At 43.5% G+C, this 16,734-nt stretch overlaps 1 protein-coding gene across 7 annotated transcripts in view; it reads left to right on the top strand.

The window, feature by feature from the left end:
- LOC309844800 (contactin-associated protein-like 3) overlaps positions 1-16,734 on the top strand; it is a 173,906-nt gene that overhangs the window by 107,771 nt on the left and 49,401 nt on the right. For all 7 annotated transcript variants that reach the window (XM_082692044.1, XM_082692040.1, XM_082692043.1 and 4 more), the window contains 3 exons: positions 886-1,057; positions 8,939-9,045; positions 12,992-13,111. In XM_082692044.1, coding sequence (XP_082548170.1) covers positions 886-1,057; positions 8,939-9,045; positions 12,992-13,111 — 399 coding nt within the window. The remainder of the gene's footprint in view (positions 1-885; positions 1,058-8,938; positions 9,046-12,991; positions 13,112-16,734) is intronic.

Raw genomic sequence — 16,734 nt, 5'->3', positions numbered from 1 at the left:
ATCCCAGGATGCTGGGATCATGACCTGAGCCGAAGGCAGCTGCTTAACCAACTGAGCCACCCAGGCGTCCCTTCTTCATTAATTTAACAGTAATTTACAGCAAGCCAATTAGTGAATGCAGCCAAAGTTGTAAAAATTTTCTATTATTGAAAACTGTCAAAGCCCATTTCTTCTTGCATGGGGTACTCCAGGATGCTAACTTTTCTCCGTTATTCTCAGGGCTGTATCGTTGAGATACTTGTTAGCTCTCTCTCTCTCTCTCTCTCTCTCTGTGTGTGTGTGTGTGTGTGAAAAGGTATTTGACTAAAATGCCTCATTCAGAAACAGTTGGAAATGTAAGTCATTTACATTGTCCTTAGATGTCTCTGACTGTTTACGGTCAAACCTTGTTTTAACTGTGTTGTGCTTGCACACACACACACGCACGCCCAGAGTAGGAATCTCACATACATAATTATTTCTCAAGCATTTTAAATTTCATAGGTCCTAGTAAGCCTGTGATTTTTTTCTTTCTGATTCTGTTATCCCATGGTCTTTACGTTAGAGAATTTAATATCATGCTGAAAGGGCCAATTTCTTCGGGCGGTTTCGAAAAAGAAATCAAACTCAGCTTAGAGGAAATGGGCCTTGACTCTACTGGTAGAGTCTATCTTCGGCTACCTTTGGCCAGCCACCAGCCTGGCTCGAGTTGTTATTTCTGTGCTTTACCAAAACCAGTAGTGTCTGTTCTCAGCTGTCCACTGCCCCGTCCACCACCCCATCCACGAGGAAGTATAATCTTCAGGCGTCTGTGAGGAGGCGGCAAACTTGCACGTACAGAATCCTGACGGCTGTTTTGGTTACGACTGTTGACTTTCTCCTTTGTGTGTCTCCATGTTCATTTAGGCTGTCCTGACAACAGCTCTGGCCCTGGATGCGGAGGTCCCCTGGCCGGGTTTCAGGGCTGCCTGAGGCTCATCTCCATTGGTGACCAGGCTGTGGACCCCATCACGGTACAGCAGGGGTCACTGGGGACTTTCTGTGACCTCCAGATAGACACCTGTGGCCTCACCGACAGGTAAAGCCATCCCACGTCATTTTGGCATTCCTGATTTCAAAATTTTTGGATAGGGGTTTAAGAACAAATGAGCCGCTAAGGGAGAGCACCTCCTTCTAGCCCCTTCTCTCTTCCCGATAGCCAACCCGTATGGAAAACTATAATTAATTGAAGACTAGAAAATGACCCTGTTTAATTTCAAACAGTTGCTCCTTTCGGATGGTGTCTTCTTAGAAGATGCACTGTCGTGAGTTTTCCTTGCGTGTGTCCCCAAGTCACTTAGTTTTTACAGGATCCTGTTCATGGTGTGGTAATTGTTGATGAGTGTAAATACTGATGAGTAAAAATACTTCTAAAAATTCTTCCATGGCACAAAACAGATTAGAATATTCTAGGAAGATGATGAATTGTTGAGGACCAGGAGGTTGAAAGCCACATGTGGTCAGTGGGATTCACCCCACGCTCCCTTCTCTATATGGAAAATGAAAAGTAACTCTTCTGCTAGAAGGGTCTCAGCCTCGGGGATTCCTAGTCACATAAACACAAGGAGGAATGGAGGGAACCCAGTTACCCCACACTGAGCACGGTACCGGTCAGTGAGGACATAGTGGGGGGCGAGTGCAAAGGGATAAGACAGAAACTTCCCGCTCTAAAATAAGCAAATGTGGAGACGTAGCAAGCAGCATGATGACTGTAGTGAATACTGTCATGCATATTTGAAAGTCACTGAGGATCTTGAAAGTCCTCATCACAAGAAAGAACTTTTTGTGACTGTGTGTGGTGCTGGATGTTAGTGAGGCTTATCATGGTGATCACGTCACAAGATACACAAATATTGACTCATTCTATTGCACACCTGAAACTAATATGTTATAAGTCAATTATACCTCAATTTAAAAAAAGAAAGAAAGAAAGAAAGGAAGAAAGAAAGAAAGAAAGAAAACCCCTGAAACTGTAGGACGTTAAAATCGCGAATTCTTGCAACTTTATTCAAACTGTCTTGTTTGTCACACTCTTGGGCTTTCAGGTTTTCTAGACAAAAGGGATGGCTTAGCTTGATGACATTAAATCTTTTCTGTGCCTGGTATGTCTGCCCTTCCTGAAGCGGGACTGCCTTAGGTTCCTGTTGAATAAGCAAGCACGCTCCAGACACCCTCCCACATCTGTGTGTGGCCAGCCTCTTCCACGTTCACGCTGTGCAAAGCGCTTTGTGCAGCAAATCTGTTCCCAGTTTAACGGCACTAGTTGGAACCCCATGTCGTGTCAATAAAGTTCACGTTGTGTTGCAATTTGGCAGTGTGTTAGAAAACTGTAAGTTCCAGTAGCTTAAAATATTAACTCATAAGAACTTGCTTTCCTTAATGCGGATGTTCATGGGTATAGTTTATATTCTGTTCATTTGTAGGGGCAAAAGGAGAGTCAAAGAATTAGGCAAAAACCCTGAATCCTAATTCTCAGATTGTGAAATGTGTGCTGGCATAGGAACTGGCTTTGTCTGTAAGTTAGAGCTTCCGCCAGCTCTGGAATCCTGAATCTTAGTATTGGGAGGGTGTTCAGAAACGCTCGCTTGGAGGTAGGGTACAGCCCTCGCCGATGGGAATGGCTGTCAGTGGCTCCGCAGGGTCAGGGGTCAGGGGTCGGGTTGTTGTTCAGTTGTGGAGCTCATGAAGCTCACAGGAACTTACTTCAGTGCCCTGGGAATTCCCGCACAAAAGCATGATGCAATCACAGTGTTTCTCTTACATAAGAAATGCATGTTGAGCCTTTGTGCAGAAAGGTCTTTAGCCAAAAAAACACACAAAAAAATCCCAAAACAAAAAACCAACAACAAAGTATGCATGAGGTATGCCTCTGTATGTGTGTGTGTGTATCACCAAAATAGAAAGATTTCCCATATCACACCGAAAAATGGTTGTTAGAAGTATGTACCAGCAATGGATAGGGACCTCTGGGATCTGGGATACTAAGTTACCTTCTACGCTCAAAGCAGAAACTGAGGTTCATGGCAACCGCGTACCATGGGCCTGGAAAGAGCCATTGGCACTTTGGCTGATGTAGCCAATAATTATAATTTTTATGGTTTTCGTGGTTTAACATCAGAAAACATGTCCTTACTCTGCACTGTTAGAAATGTTCACTCTTCCTTGGTGCTTCAGGCCATACCTCCACCTCCATGTTCAATGCACCACGAAGTAGATTCATGTGGAAATATGACAGAGCAACCATCCATGACAGGCTCTTGCCAGGCACTTGCTCTGTGCTGAGCCCGGCTGTCCGCCAGCCTGCACCTTGCTTGTCCAGAGCCAGTCATGCTTGTGCTCAGGTGAAGCTGAGATTTATGATTGAAATGCAGGCGAACTGTCGGGCAAAGGAGTTAATAATTCATGATGTATAACAGCATTCCTGGCCCAACAGTACAGCAGTTTATGAAAAGATGTTTGAAACCAGCTGGGGATACAGGAGACCTTCCTGAGCTGCACAAGAACTCATGTATATGGTGCTCTGTGCACCACAGGCACCCATGGCACTGGGAAAGTTGTGGGTTCTTGGGGACAAGGCTTCGGGAATGGGGTTATCGTGGTGAGGGATCATGTCTTACAGCAGTCGTGTTTTGGACATTAGAATTTCGTGTCCTATAACTCAGGTTACACAGTCCTTTCCAGGTTCCTTTTAGGATCACAGGAATGCCACCTTGAATATCTCTAGGCACGGACTGTACTGATGGGGCCGCTTTGCCCACCTCTGTGGACTTTGGCCAGCATTCATCTTCTAGATGCTAAATGCAACATCACGTGCTCTACGTGTTGTTTTTTAGAGATCAGTAGACTGAAGTGGAACTGTGGGGGGCGGGGGTTGTGGAGACATGCGGGACGGGTGCCTAATTTGTGCTGGGACAAGGCAGGGCTATCAGAGAGGAGGGAGAGACACCTACCCTGGGGTGGAAGGTGAGTATGTCAGTTGAGTGAGAGAGGATGGACATCTAGTGAAGTTTCAGCCATGAGCCCAAGCCAAAGTTCTGCCATGAGTCTGCCTGTTTGAACGTGGCTACTGTAGAAATTGGGTGTCTGAGGACGAGCAGCAGGGATGGCAAGAGATGGGGTTGCCTGGCTGGGAAGGGGCTACACCACAGAGGCCTGGTGGCCAGCTCAAAATCCAGACACTGATCTAAGGTTCCCCAGGAAGTCACTGAGGGCTCTGCTAGGAAGCCACTTGCACAGCTAAGCAATACTACTGACGGGGGAAGATGCTTTGGGTGTGGGCCACAGAGAGAGGGTGTGTGGCCTGGAGGCCAGGTAAGGGGCTGCATACCCATGAGAGAAGGGATGATAGCCTGAGGTAGGGAAGAGAAAAATGTAGATGACATACACGGTGTTTGGTGAACAGAAGTGCAAGCTGATGAGTGCATGGCTATGGGGGGATGGAGAGGGACCGGTCAGGATGACCCTTGGGTTCTGGCTCAGACATCTGGATAAAAGGTGGTATCACAAAGAAGAAGCATGATTTTTGGAGGCACAGAGTCAAGAGGCTTGTTATGAAATCTGAAGATATTTTGGGAATCATAGAAGTGCAAAATCCTAAATTTTGAGAAGAATCTTAAGCTTAAACATCTATTGAAGTTTCTGTCTCAATGTGGGGATCTCTTTCTCACCATAGAGAAGAGAATCCTGCTTCTGTTCCATCTTTTGGGAATGAAACCCTCGCCCATTCACCAAATGCTTCATCAGTGTCCTCTTTTTCACCCAGATTTCTACCACGAATCTTCGTATTTCCTGCTCTAAGTCTAGACACAGCTTACCCCTGTAGTCCAAGAAATACTCAGTGAATTCCCTTCATTGGCTCTCCTCTAGGCTACCGTGTGTTCTCTTAGCAATTGTTTTGAGGTCAAGGCATTAAGCACTATCTCAATCCTGATTGCCCTCCTCTGCACCAATTGTGGTCAACATCTTCCCTAAATATGGAAGGGACCTGGTCCATGCATGATATGTAGGATTCATAACCTCCCTTCCCAAAGAAACTAGTGCAGGCTAAGCTCACTTCATCTGTGTGTAAGCATCACCAGCATGCTGGACTTGTGATTTCCACAATCACAAATGTGAGAGTATGCCACCATTTTAATTTTCTTGCTACAGCTGGTGCCTCTCTCTGGTCTTCCTTGTGCATGCTGGGTCCTGCCAGGAAAGTTAGAGGTTTGGGGTAAGGAAGCTGACCTCAGGTGTGTAGAGTCAAGGAAACTGTCCTAAATAGGCCAAGGACATGGGGCAACAGTCACTGAGGGAAGGGCCCAGATACAAACAGACCTGCTCTATAATCATTGGAGGTGAAGAGATATTCTTCCATTTCCCCAAGAAGCTCAACTTCTAGTTCTTGGCATGGAATCAGGTGTCTTCCACTCAAATGCAAGAAGACCTGGCAGGAGAGTGTTTTTGTATGTCCTTTGAAAGATATTGCTCATTTCCTGCACCTTCCTCCTAAATAGCAAAGGAGTGCTAACTGCATAGGAGTACAAGGAACCCAGAGTTATCTATTCCTTTGACTCCTTGAGAGAAATAGGCATTGAGCTCCAGAGGATAACAAGTACTTAATGTAAGTTCCTGCAAATGTATGAGACTTTTGACTATATTGAGAGCTCTAACTGTATAACAAGAAGGCCATGTGCCTTGTCAGGACCCAAGTAATCTGCCTTTAAATTGATGTTAGTCTTCAGTTCTACATCATTGACAAAGTTGTGATGCATAACATTCCTTTGTGAGGACATTAACAAATTTGTTTTACCCATTCCTTGTTTGATGGACTTGTAGGTTGTTTCTACTTTTTGACTCTTATGAATAATAATGTTGATATAAACATGAATGTACAGGTTTTTGTGCAGACCTGTGTTTTTGGTTTTCTTAGGAAGATACCTAGGAGCAGAATTGCTGGGTCAAGGGTGAGTTTGTGTTAACTGCTTGAGGAACTTCCAGATTGCTTTCCAAAGTACCATTTTCTATTCCCAGCAGTGACGTAGAATGGTCCAAATCCTCCTTATCCCTGCCTATCCATGTTATGATGTCTTTTTGATGAGAACCATTCCAGTGGGTGAGAAGTGGCATCTCGTTGTGGTTTTGATTTGAGCTTTCCTAATGACTAATGATGTCGAGTATGATTACATACATGTATTTTTCATCTGGTCATCTTTTGTAAGGCATCTGTTCATGATTACATACGTGTATTTTCTGTCTGGTCATCTTTTGTAAGGCATCTGTTCAGATCTTTTGACTCTTTGGACCCAGTTTTTAATTGGTTGTTCATTGACCTTATTGTTGAATTTTAAAAAGTTTTATCTATATTTTGGATATCCATCCTGTGTCAAATATGGATTTTGCAAAAGCAGTCTTCTAGTCTGTGGTCTCTATTCTCATTCCCTTAAGTTTTAAATTTTAATGATGCCTGAATTATCAATTTTTTCTTTTATAGACTGTAACTGAAAAGTCATTGTCATGCCCAAGTTCAGCTAGATTTTTCTCCTGTGTTCTCTTCTGGGAGTTTAACAGTTTGGTATTTCATAATTAGGTCTATGATCTAAGTTGAGTTAACTTGAAGTTCTTTTAATCTGTAATTGAAAAGTAGTTGACATATTGTATTAGTTTTAGGTGGACAACAGAGTGAGTCAGCTGTTACATACATTATGAAACACTCACCCTGAATGGTGTCATTGCCACATGTCACTACACAAACTTATTACAATATTATTGACTATATTTCCTATGCAGTATTTTTCATCCCTGGCATTTATTTTATAACCGGAAGTCTGTACCTCTCAATCCCATTCACATATTTTGCCCTTCTCCCCTCCCCTATCACCTTGAAACCACTAGTTTGTCCTCATATTTGAGTCTGTTTCTCTTTTTTATTGTCTTTTATTTGCTCATTTGTTTATTTTTTTCAGATTCAACATTCAGATGAAGTCATATGGTATTTGTCTTTCTCCATCTGACTTATTTCACTGAGCATAATACCTTCTAGGTCCATCCATGTTCTACCAAATAGCAAGATTTCATCTCTTTTATGGCCAAGCAGTCTACCGTTGTGTGTTTATATACCACATCTTCCTTGTCCACCCATCTGTTATGACTCTTCAGGTTGCTTCCATGTCTTGACTGTTGTAAATAATGCTTGCAATAAACATAGGGTGCATGTATCCTTTGGAATTTGTGTTTTTGTTTTTCTTGGATAAATCCCCAGAAGTGGAATTACTGGATCATATGTCATTTATATTCTTACTTTTTGGGGGAACTTCCATACTGTTTTCATAGTTGATGCAGAAGTTTACATTCCCACCAACAGTGCACAAAGCTTCCCTTTTCACCACATTCTCTGTAACACTTGCTATTTCCTCTCTTTTTGATACTAACCATCCTTAGCAGAGTGAGATGAGATCTCATCGTGGTTCTGATCTGCCTTTCCCTGATGATGAGTTATGAGCATCTTTTCATGTGTCTGTTGGCCATCTGGATGGCCTCTTGGGAAACAACTGTCCAGATTCAGTGCTCATTTTTTAATTTGTTATTTGTTTTTCTGATGTTGTGTTATATCCACTCTTTATATATATTGGTTATTAAGCTCTTATCAGATATATCGTTTGCAAATATCCTCTCTCATTCGAAAGGTTGCCCTTTTGTTTGTTGATGGGGCAAAACTTTCTGAGTTTGATGTAGTCTCAATAGTTTATTTTTGCATTTGTTTCCCTTGTCTGAGGAGGCATATCTAGAAAAATATTGCTAAGGCTGATGGGCAAGGGTTTATTGCTTATGCTTGCTTCTAGGAGTTTTATGGTTTCAGGTCTCACATTTAGGCCTTTAATACATTTCGAGTTTATTTTTTTTGTGTCATGTAACAAAGTGGTCCAGTTCTGTTCTTTTGTATGTGGCTGTCCAGTTTTCCCAACATTCATTGAAGAGACTGCCTTTTCACCGTTGTATATTCTTGCCTCCTTTGCCGTAGATTAACTATACGATTGTGGGTCTATTTCTGCACTCTCACTTCTATGCCATGGATCTCTGTGTCTGTTTCTGTGCCAGTACCATACTGTTTTGGTTACTGTAGCTTGGAGGTATAGTTTGAAATCTAGAATTATACCTCTAGTTTTGTTCTTCTTTTTCAAGATCGTTTTGATTATTCATGGTCTTTTGTGGTTCCATATAAATTTTAGGATTTTTTTGTTCTAGTTCTGTGGAAAGTACTATTGGCCTTTTGATAGGGACTGTGTTCAATAGGTAGATTGCTTTGGGCAGCAGGACATTTTAACAATACTAATTCTTCCAATCCGTGAGCATAGCATGTCTTTCTGTCAGTTTGTGTCATCTCTGGTTTCTCTCATCAATATATTATAGTTTTCCAGGTAGAGGTCTTTCACCCCCAAACACTCTTCTAGGCCCTGATGTCTCAGTTTGCTAATGCCCCATTTGTCAGAGCAGGTCCCAAGCCCAACCCAGATTGAAGAAAGCTAAGCCTCTCAGTGGGAGGATCTGCAGGTCCCACTGCAAGGACAGGGAGGCTGGGAGGGGAACAGGTGCACCTGGCCGCCTTTGGCCTTTGCTAGCACTTCGTCTCTCAGGTCATGGATGAAACCAATCTTGCCTTATTTGTGAAAAATCAAACACATTTTTTTGGTAGAATGCAATGTGTAAACAATTGATCTGCTGCCAATACAGAACAATTGGTAGCATCTAGTGGGTTTCTTAGTCTGTGGTGGGTACTGCATTAGGAAACCTTCTTTACAGACTCAGCAGGTTTTGTCCATGGTCTCATTTTTCTCCCGAAGGCCCTGTTGGTACCATGTTTCACTGTAGCAGGTTAGTGCTAAGACACACATTTTCTCCTGACAGAACGTGGGGAAAAGCCAGTGTATCTGTTTTCTTGCAGGTGTTTGCCCAGCTACTGTGAACATGGGGGCGAATGCTTCCAGTCCTGGGACACCTTCAGCTGTGACTGCACGCACACTGGATACACGGGCGCGACCTGCCATTCCTGTAAGCCTCACACCTCGTTGTCCCAATTTCCGTGCAGTTCTTTTTCCTTTTTGTGATTTGGTGTATATGTGTCTGTATCTGTGCAACCGTGTGGTGGACAACAACAAAACCAGTAGGTATTTTAGAGACTAATTTGTGTCTGGTTTGGTTATTTATTTTAGAGGTGAGGAGGGGCTGGGGGAGAGGGAGAGAGAGAATCCCAGCCCTGTATGGAACCTGACATCAGATTCGATCTCATGACACTGAGATCATGACCTGAGTTGAAATCAGGAGTCGGATACTTAACTAACTGAACCACCCAGGTGCCCTTGTCTGGTTTATTTTTAATCAGTTTTATTTCCTAGTAATGTTATGACAGCTTACAGAAATCCATAGTATCAAATAGGACAGAAAAAATTAAATAAAATAGGAGGCAAAGGAAGATAAGTATAGGAAGATAAAATATAACAAAAAGTGAAAAAACAAGTCCCTCCCCCAATACAAAAGGCAATCTAGATGGCATGGTGGTGCTACTTGTTCTGTTCCTTGGGTTGGACCCAACTTTGGTTCTCAAGTCCTGTCTGCCAAAGTGAAGAGGACAAAGTACTGATGGTCCGTATTTATAAAACCACATGGAGATAGTCTCTGGACGAGCACAGGATGGGAAATATCATGGGAGGAGGGGGTTTCTAGATGTCAGCCAGAAGCCAGGCAAACGTTCAGGTTCCTTGCAATCTTGATACTCTTTGATGATGGTGGTGGTTTACACACTGGGGACTTACTGTGTGCCTGTGTGACCCTCACTCTGTCTAGTTCTGCACATTTCAACTCCTTTAGAGTTGCCCTGGAAGGTAAGTGCTTTATTTTCCACACTGTGTGCTTGAGGAAAGACAGAGGTCAGCTCCTTTGACCGTGGTGACACCACTGCCAACGAGGGCTCTCGACCACCTCTCCATTCCATTTCTTCTACTATGAATACCAGTCTCTTTCCTGGAGAGTTATTTTCTCAATTTCACAGCAAAGCACACTTTATGGACCCCTAATTCATTACTACTAGAAGCTCACGACAGAGCCCCAAGATCCTCACTGCTTTCTAATTACTAGCTTTTTTTGTCTATGTTTTTATTCTACTTTTTCCTTTTTTTGTGTATCAGTGACATTTCTTTTTTTTAAAATTAATTTATTTTTATTCCAATTCCATTCATTAACACATAGTGTATTATTAGTTCCAGAGGGAGAGGTCAGTGATTCATCCGTCTTCTGTAACACCCAGTGCCCATTCCATCCCATGCCCTCCTTAAAGCCCATCACCCAGTGATCCCATCCCCCTACCCCTTCCCCTCCAGCAACCCTCATTTGTTTTCATAGGCATCTCTTATGGTTTGTCTCCCTCTCTGATTCCATCTTATTTTATATTTCCCTCCTTTTCATTATGCTCCTCTGCTTTGTTTCTTAAATTCCAATTTTGAGTGAGATTACATGATGGTTGTCTATCTCTGATTGACTTACTTCACTGAGCATAATACCCTCTAGTTCCATCCATGTTGTTGCACATGGCAAGATGTCGTCCGTTCTGTCACACCACATCTTCTTTGTCCATTGATCTGTCAGTGGACGTCTGGGCTCTTTCCCTGGTTTGGCTATGGTGGACATTGCTGCTATAAACATTGGGGCACACATGCCCCTTTGGATCACGACATTTGTATCTTCCAGGCAAACACCTAGTAGTGGAATTGCTGGGTCATAGGATAGCTCTATTTTCAACTTTTTGAAGAACCTCTGTACTGTTTTCCAGAGTGGCTGCCACCATTTCTAAGTCCCTTCTTTTGTAGCATGTCTCCCTTCTCTGGGCCTTTAGAGAGACAGCATGACATGAAAATTCCCCAAGCAAAGCTTGGATTATCCTGTATCTAACCTTAAGTGAATGGAACCCCAGGGAAGCAGGCATCATTGTTGGGATGAGAAGGCCCGGTCCCCAGCCCAGGGGGTTCTGCAGAGGAGCCAGAGGTTGGGAGGTCACCCCCCAACCCAAAATCCCATAAGTTCAACCAGAGCAATTCTACCTGCATCTCTATTTACTATTATGGTGTCAGGTAAGAACTTGCTGAGGTAACTATAAGGAGCTGGGCATCTGGGCAGTCTGAGGCTTAGTGACTAGTCTAGAGTTGCAGCTAGGAATGGGGTGGCCTCCTACTTACAGTGTCTCCCCATCACATCGAGCAAGGTGTCCTACACAGACTTAATGACTAAGGCAGAGTTGCTAACGAGTTATCAGTAACTCTGATTTAAACATCGCTCCAAACAACTCAGATTGAAAAAGTCCCAAGTGTTATAAAAAAGGGTCTTTCACTCGTGGCCTTCACAATTTGATTTGGTCGGATGACTGAACTGACTTTACTCTGATTCTCTATCTACGGAAGTGAAGGTTGGATAGTTCCAAAGCCAAAGGAAGGGATCAGAGACCTTCAGATTTTGGTGTAAGTGTCCAGCGCATGTCTCTGCATTCACACATATAGCAGGTGTCTTCCTAGTGTTTCCTTCTCTGCCTCTGGTGCCTAGGCAGGCCCAGCCCCAACCCAATCGTAACCACCATTAGCACTTTATGTCTGTCCCTCTGGACACCCTCCTAGGCAGTTATGAGCATATTTATGTATTTGCAGAAACACAAACTTGAGTGGGCAAACTGCCAGCATTTCTGGGAAAGCAATCCGTGTTGTCTCTGTGGCCATGGTGGCCAGGATGGTGGTGCTAGGTGTGTGACAGATGGGGGCCAATCTAATTTGACACACTGATACTCAGCCATAATTTATAAAAGAATGCCATATTTTGCAAAATCCTTGGGCAGGCAGACATGACTTTGATCTTCTTCTGTGAGAAAGGAGAAAATCCCTCTGCCCTGGCTGCCCTGATTCTCTCGGATTCTCTTCTCTTCAAAAGAGGCAGAGATTTAAAAGGTAGATAATTCAGAGAGCTTAGAATGTTGTCTATTCTCCACTCATGCTCAGCCCCCTCTGTCCCTGCTAGGATCACTCTGCTCTGTGGCTCTGGCCTGGTACTTGCAGGTCTCTGTTCATGGATGCCAGGTCTCAGCCTTAGGAGGACTGAGGGACCCAGTCTACATTGTCCTTCTTGACTGGATGCCATTAGCCACTTCTCAGGTTTTCAAAGGATCTTTCCTGTCAAGGAAATAAGTGAGAAACGTGGGAGCTATTACTCAGTTGATTAGTCATTTAAACTTATTCCGAACATTGATTAAGTCCATCATTTACCGATGTTAGTCACTTGCCTTGTGATAGCAAAACATTTATTGCTGTATAAAAAATTCAACTAAGAATCGGGATATGTTGAAATTACTGAGAGATACTTCATGTGTGTATATATATATATATATATATATATATATATTATATATATAATTTTGACTTTCAAATAATCATTTGACTTTGAATAATCATTTGTGAAGCATTTCAGGAAATTTCCTTTGAAAACACACATTATAAATGGAGTGAAGGAGAGTTGCTGATTTATAAAATTCTTCTGGAAAGTAATGCATTGCACAAGTCGATCATTTTAAGTAAACAGAGGATATAATTACTGAGTAATTTAATACATCAATGTGGTTATTAGATAATAACAGATCACTTAGGGAGTCGAAGCCAGTGCACTTCCAAGACTTAAACATCATGCGGCAGAATAGAAGGAGCTAGCGTGAGGCCAGTTACCGTGGTTTTGGAATGAATCTTGTTGCTAGAGCAGGCAGGGTTCAGATACACATGGTGATAACCTCTTAAAATCTTTTGCTCCAAGCTTCAGGGTCTTCATGCTGCCTGACACAGGGGAACACTCCCCTGGAGAAATCATCCCGGAGAGCAAGGCAGAACGAATATCACTGGGGAAAGCATCCCATACTAAGGACAGGGAGGGATCCAACCCACTGCAGCCCTTCTGAGACCCTTGTCCTTTGCAGCTCTGTTTGCACAGTCCTGTGACACCCACAGGCACAGAGGGGACTCCTCAGGATTCTACTATATTGATTCAGATGGAAGTGGCCCGCTGGGACCTGCTCTTGTGTACTGCAACATGACAGGTATGCTAATGATATGCTTTACTGTGCCCGTTAAGCTCATGTGATTGGTTGCTGTGTGCAAAACCATGAGGTTTAGCTCCGTCGAGTAACGTTTGTGTTCCTGTGCAACTATATATAAGCAATATTTCATTTTCCCTAGAAACCTATTTATATATGGCAGATGGATACAGGTGTGTTGTAGGCAAGTTCTGCAAAGGATCAGTGCATGTACCGTGGTGAATGACTGCTGCCTGTGAACTGATGCAAATTCAAACGCCTCCGTGTGTGTGTGTGTGTGTGTGTGTTGGTGGCCACATCCTCTCTTCTGTGCTCATGTCACATTTCGCTGGAAGAAACAACCCTCCTTTACAAACTTCCCGTGCTACTCTAGTGGAGTGGACCTGGCAGGGACTTCGACAACCTTAGAGTTTGACCTTACGTAGTCTGAGACACTGGTCAGAAAAGAGTCAGCTGTAAAATGGTTCTCAGGTACCCCTGTCCTGGTTATAATTTGCTTTCTCTGCTCTGGCTACGTGTTACCCCAATAGGGTTGCAATTTCTGGATAGAAGGAGTCATTTATGGGGAATTGACAATGGTGGTTTGTGATAAGCTGGAAGTTCTACTGTGGTTTCTACACCTACTCTCACTCCATACACAAAATCTGAGCATTTTGGTGGTGGTGGATCTAGTGTTGATCTGAATTGGATCAATTATATCTTCCAGCCCCAAAACTACCCCCAACTTTGCATTGGATGGATGTATGACTGTTGGGGACTTTGGGGCAAGCATCTTATCATAGAAACTGACCAAAACATTGCAACGGGATAGGAGGTAAATATATTGACTTACTTTATTGAAAGGTATGCAATGTATTATGTATGTAAAGATCTTTCTAGATATCCTGGGCTCCAGTGGTTGTAACAGGCCTTCAACTTACTCAATTTCTGCTTGGTTTTCATGGCTCGAGTGAATGCCAAGAACAGAGAAAACTAAATAAAGATGCTGGCATCCCAGTAATACATTCTACTTTTATCAATCACATGTCTAATTATCACAGAAGTCTAGGACCTATTAAAGATTTTAATATATTTTGTTCTATAAGCAAAGTTCCTTATACACTGAAAAATTTCGAGATCTGGAAAAAAGTGAAAATGATCCCAGCTGGCACATTGCAAAGATGAGTAAGTTTTCAATGACTGAAGCTGTTTTCTTGATAATTAACTGCTGGCAAGGTTGGTAAGGCTGAGGTCATATCTATTTAAAAAAAAAAACTATTTGCTGCCAAAAGGCATAACAGACAGCTAATTGCCTGATTGCAGTATATGGTTATAATAAAAGAAAAATAGTTTAATCATGCAAGTGGACACATGGTCCAGGCTTCACCAGGAAGCTTTCGTTGTGCATATTTATAAAGTGTCTTTGGAATGTACCACTGGCTCATAGACACTTGTTTTAATACAAATTTCATAACATTGCTGATGTGTTTTGATGGTCTGTCATTGCTGCTGCCTTTTCAGAGTGAGCTCACTAGCAGAGGGAAGAGTAGTTACGGTCAAAGTGTGAAGAGAAAGCAAGAACAGATCTCAGGTTTTGATTCTGGGTAACACAAGAAACTACCCGATGACATATAAGCCAGGGATTTGATTTTTTTTTTTTTTTTTTTAATCCTGGAGGCAAAAAGGAGCCTCTAAAAGGTAAAAATCTCTTGATCAATTTATATAAGAGGAAGGCCTCACCGACTATCTCCTGAAGATGCGAATCACTTTCCTCCCAGGTGTGACTCAGAAATGTCCAAGTAATGCCCCACATTGAAGAGTTGAAAAAACAGTGCCTCCCAACACGGAGCTCCTGTGTCCTCAGTACCCGCTGTGCACTGGGCACGGCGGTAACCGCAGCAGGGAGCGGAGGAGAACACTCCCCACCTCCGGTGTGCGGTGCTCAGGTCCGTGCGCAGAGCCAGAGCCCTGAGAGCTGCTGCTGGAGCAGTGGGTTGGTGCATGGCAGCCGGTGCTGTGACGCTGAATACGGTGGGGGCGGGGCGCATAGGCCATGGATGGGGGGAGGGGGTCACAATTTTAAATAGAGCAATCCAGGGAAGCACTCAGTTTGAAAGTTAGGTTTGCTTCCAGAAAACCCGAGCAAGCCTTCAAGCAGAGGGAGTGCTCCCGGGATCCTAATCCGTTGGACAGACGGGGCGGGGGACCTGAGGGGTCCCTCAAGTCACGTCGCTGGAAAGTGACAGGTCCAGGACTCCCACTGGCAGAGTAGTTGGGGCTTTTGGCCACCAGGCTGTGCCCAGCAGGAGCAAGGAGACTGTTAGTGGGGATGGGGTGGAGCAGGTGGGAATGGAGGAGGGGAGAGAGTTGGGGGCTGAATCCATGGACCGAATGTGGCTGGAGGAAGACAGACATCTGGAACATCTTCCATGTTTGCATCAGAGCCCTGGAAGGAGGGTGCAGGTATTAGCAGAGGGAAGAGGCGGGTCTGCAGAGGAGAGCAGGATTCCCACAGTGAACACCTGAGGTTTGGGTGGCCAGCTGTGCGAATAGTTAGTGGGGACCTGTTGGTCATAAAAACAAGTGCAGTGTGTCATCTGAAAGCCCGCTGGGTAGTTAGAATCTCCTCGGCAATACAAACTTCTAAAAACACATTTTGGAGAGTGACTTTACACATTAATTGAACAGACCAGCAGGATCCCCTTTGCTTTGGGGTGGCTGGTGGATGCTGTCCCTCATCTCACAGCAACATAGGGCATCTCTGGGTCCCCACACCCTTGTCCACTGTCCACGGAAGGGCAGCTCTGCTCTCAGCAGAATCGGGTTCTGTGGCAGCATCCCAGGAAAAGCTGTGTTTTTATGAAGCTCCCTGAGATTTTCCGATGTACATACAGATTCAGAAGCTATGGCCATGGGGCTTGGATCTTTGGTTTCATTGGCACAGCCTGCCGTGTGTCCACCAAAATTAAAATGGAAAGAGGGCAAAGGGCATCACAGAAAGGAGAAATAGAGCCAATGCAGCTGTAAAATTCGGTGCCACTGTTCATTTCTTGGTCCAGACCACGGTTCTGTTGCTCCATTTGTAAAATTGGTGGAATTTAATGGTCACCGCATCCACAAAGGCAGCATTAAGATAATATTGAAGGCATGAATTCTGTAAATTAAACATCTTCCAAACTCTCTAACTTAATCTTGGAAAGTCTTAGAGCTTTAAAGCGTGCATGTGCATGTCTGTGTAGGAATTCATGAACATTAGGGTAATGATTTAATGATTGATACTGCTATATGTTTTTATTATCAGATAACACTTAACAACCATGTACGCCTTCATATTACTTTGCAAATGACCAAGCAAAGTATAGATCATTGTATCACAAGACCTTTTGGGTAATTAAGTTTTTAGAAATGTTTCTAGCTGCCTTTCATGAAAGAAAATCCCTAAGGTTAGTATATTCTTATTCTATGTGATGAATAAATGTCATAAAGTTTCATGAGTTAGGGTTGAGCTGGAGCATGGAACACGCATGCATGCACACACACACGCACACGTGCATGCGTGCACACACACATACAGACACACACACATCCTGCTTTGTTAGAAATACTGCGGAGAGGATTTCCAAATAATGTTAAATGCCAAGGGTTTT

The sequence above is a fragment of the Mustela nivalis genome (genome assembly GCF_964662115.1).
Source record: "Mustela nivalis genome assembly, chromosome: 12".
In the NCBI taxonomy this organism is placed as follows: Eukaryota; Metazoa; Chordata; class Mammalia; order Carnivora; family Mustelidae; genus Mustela; species Mustela nivalis.
The sequence above is the reverse complement of the archived record's forward strand: the minus strand, read 5'-3'. Positions and strand labels throughout refer to the sequence as shown.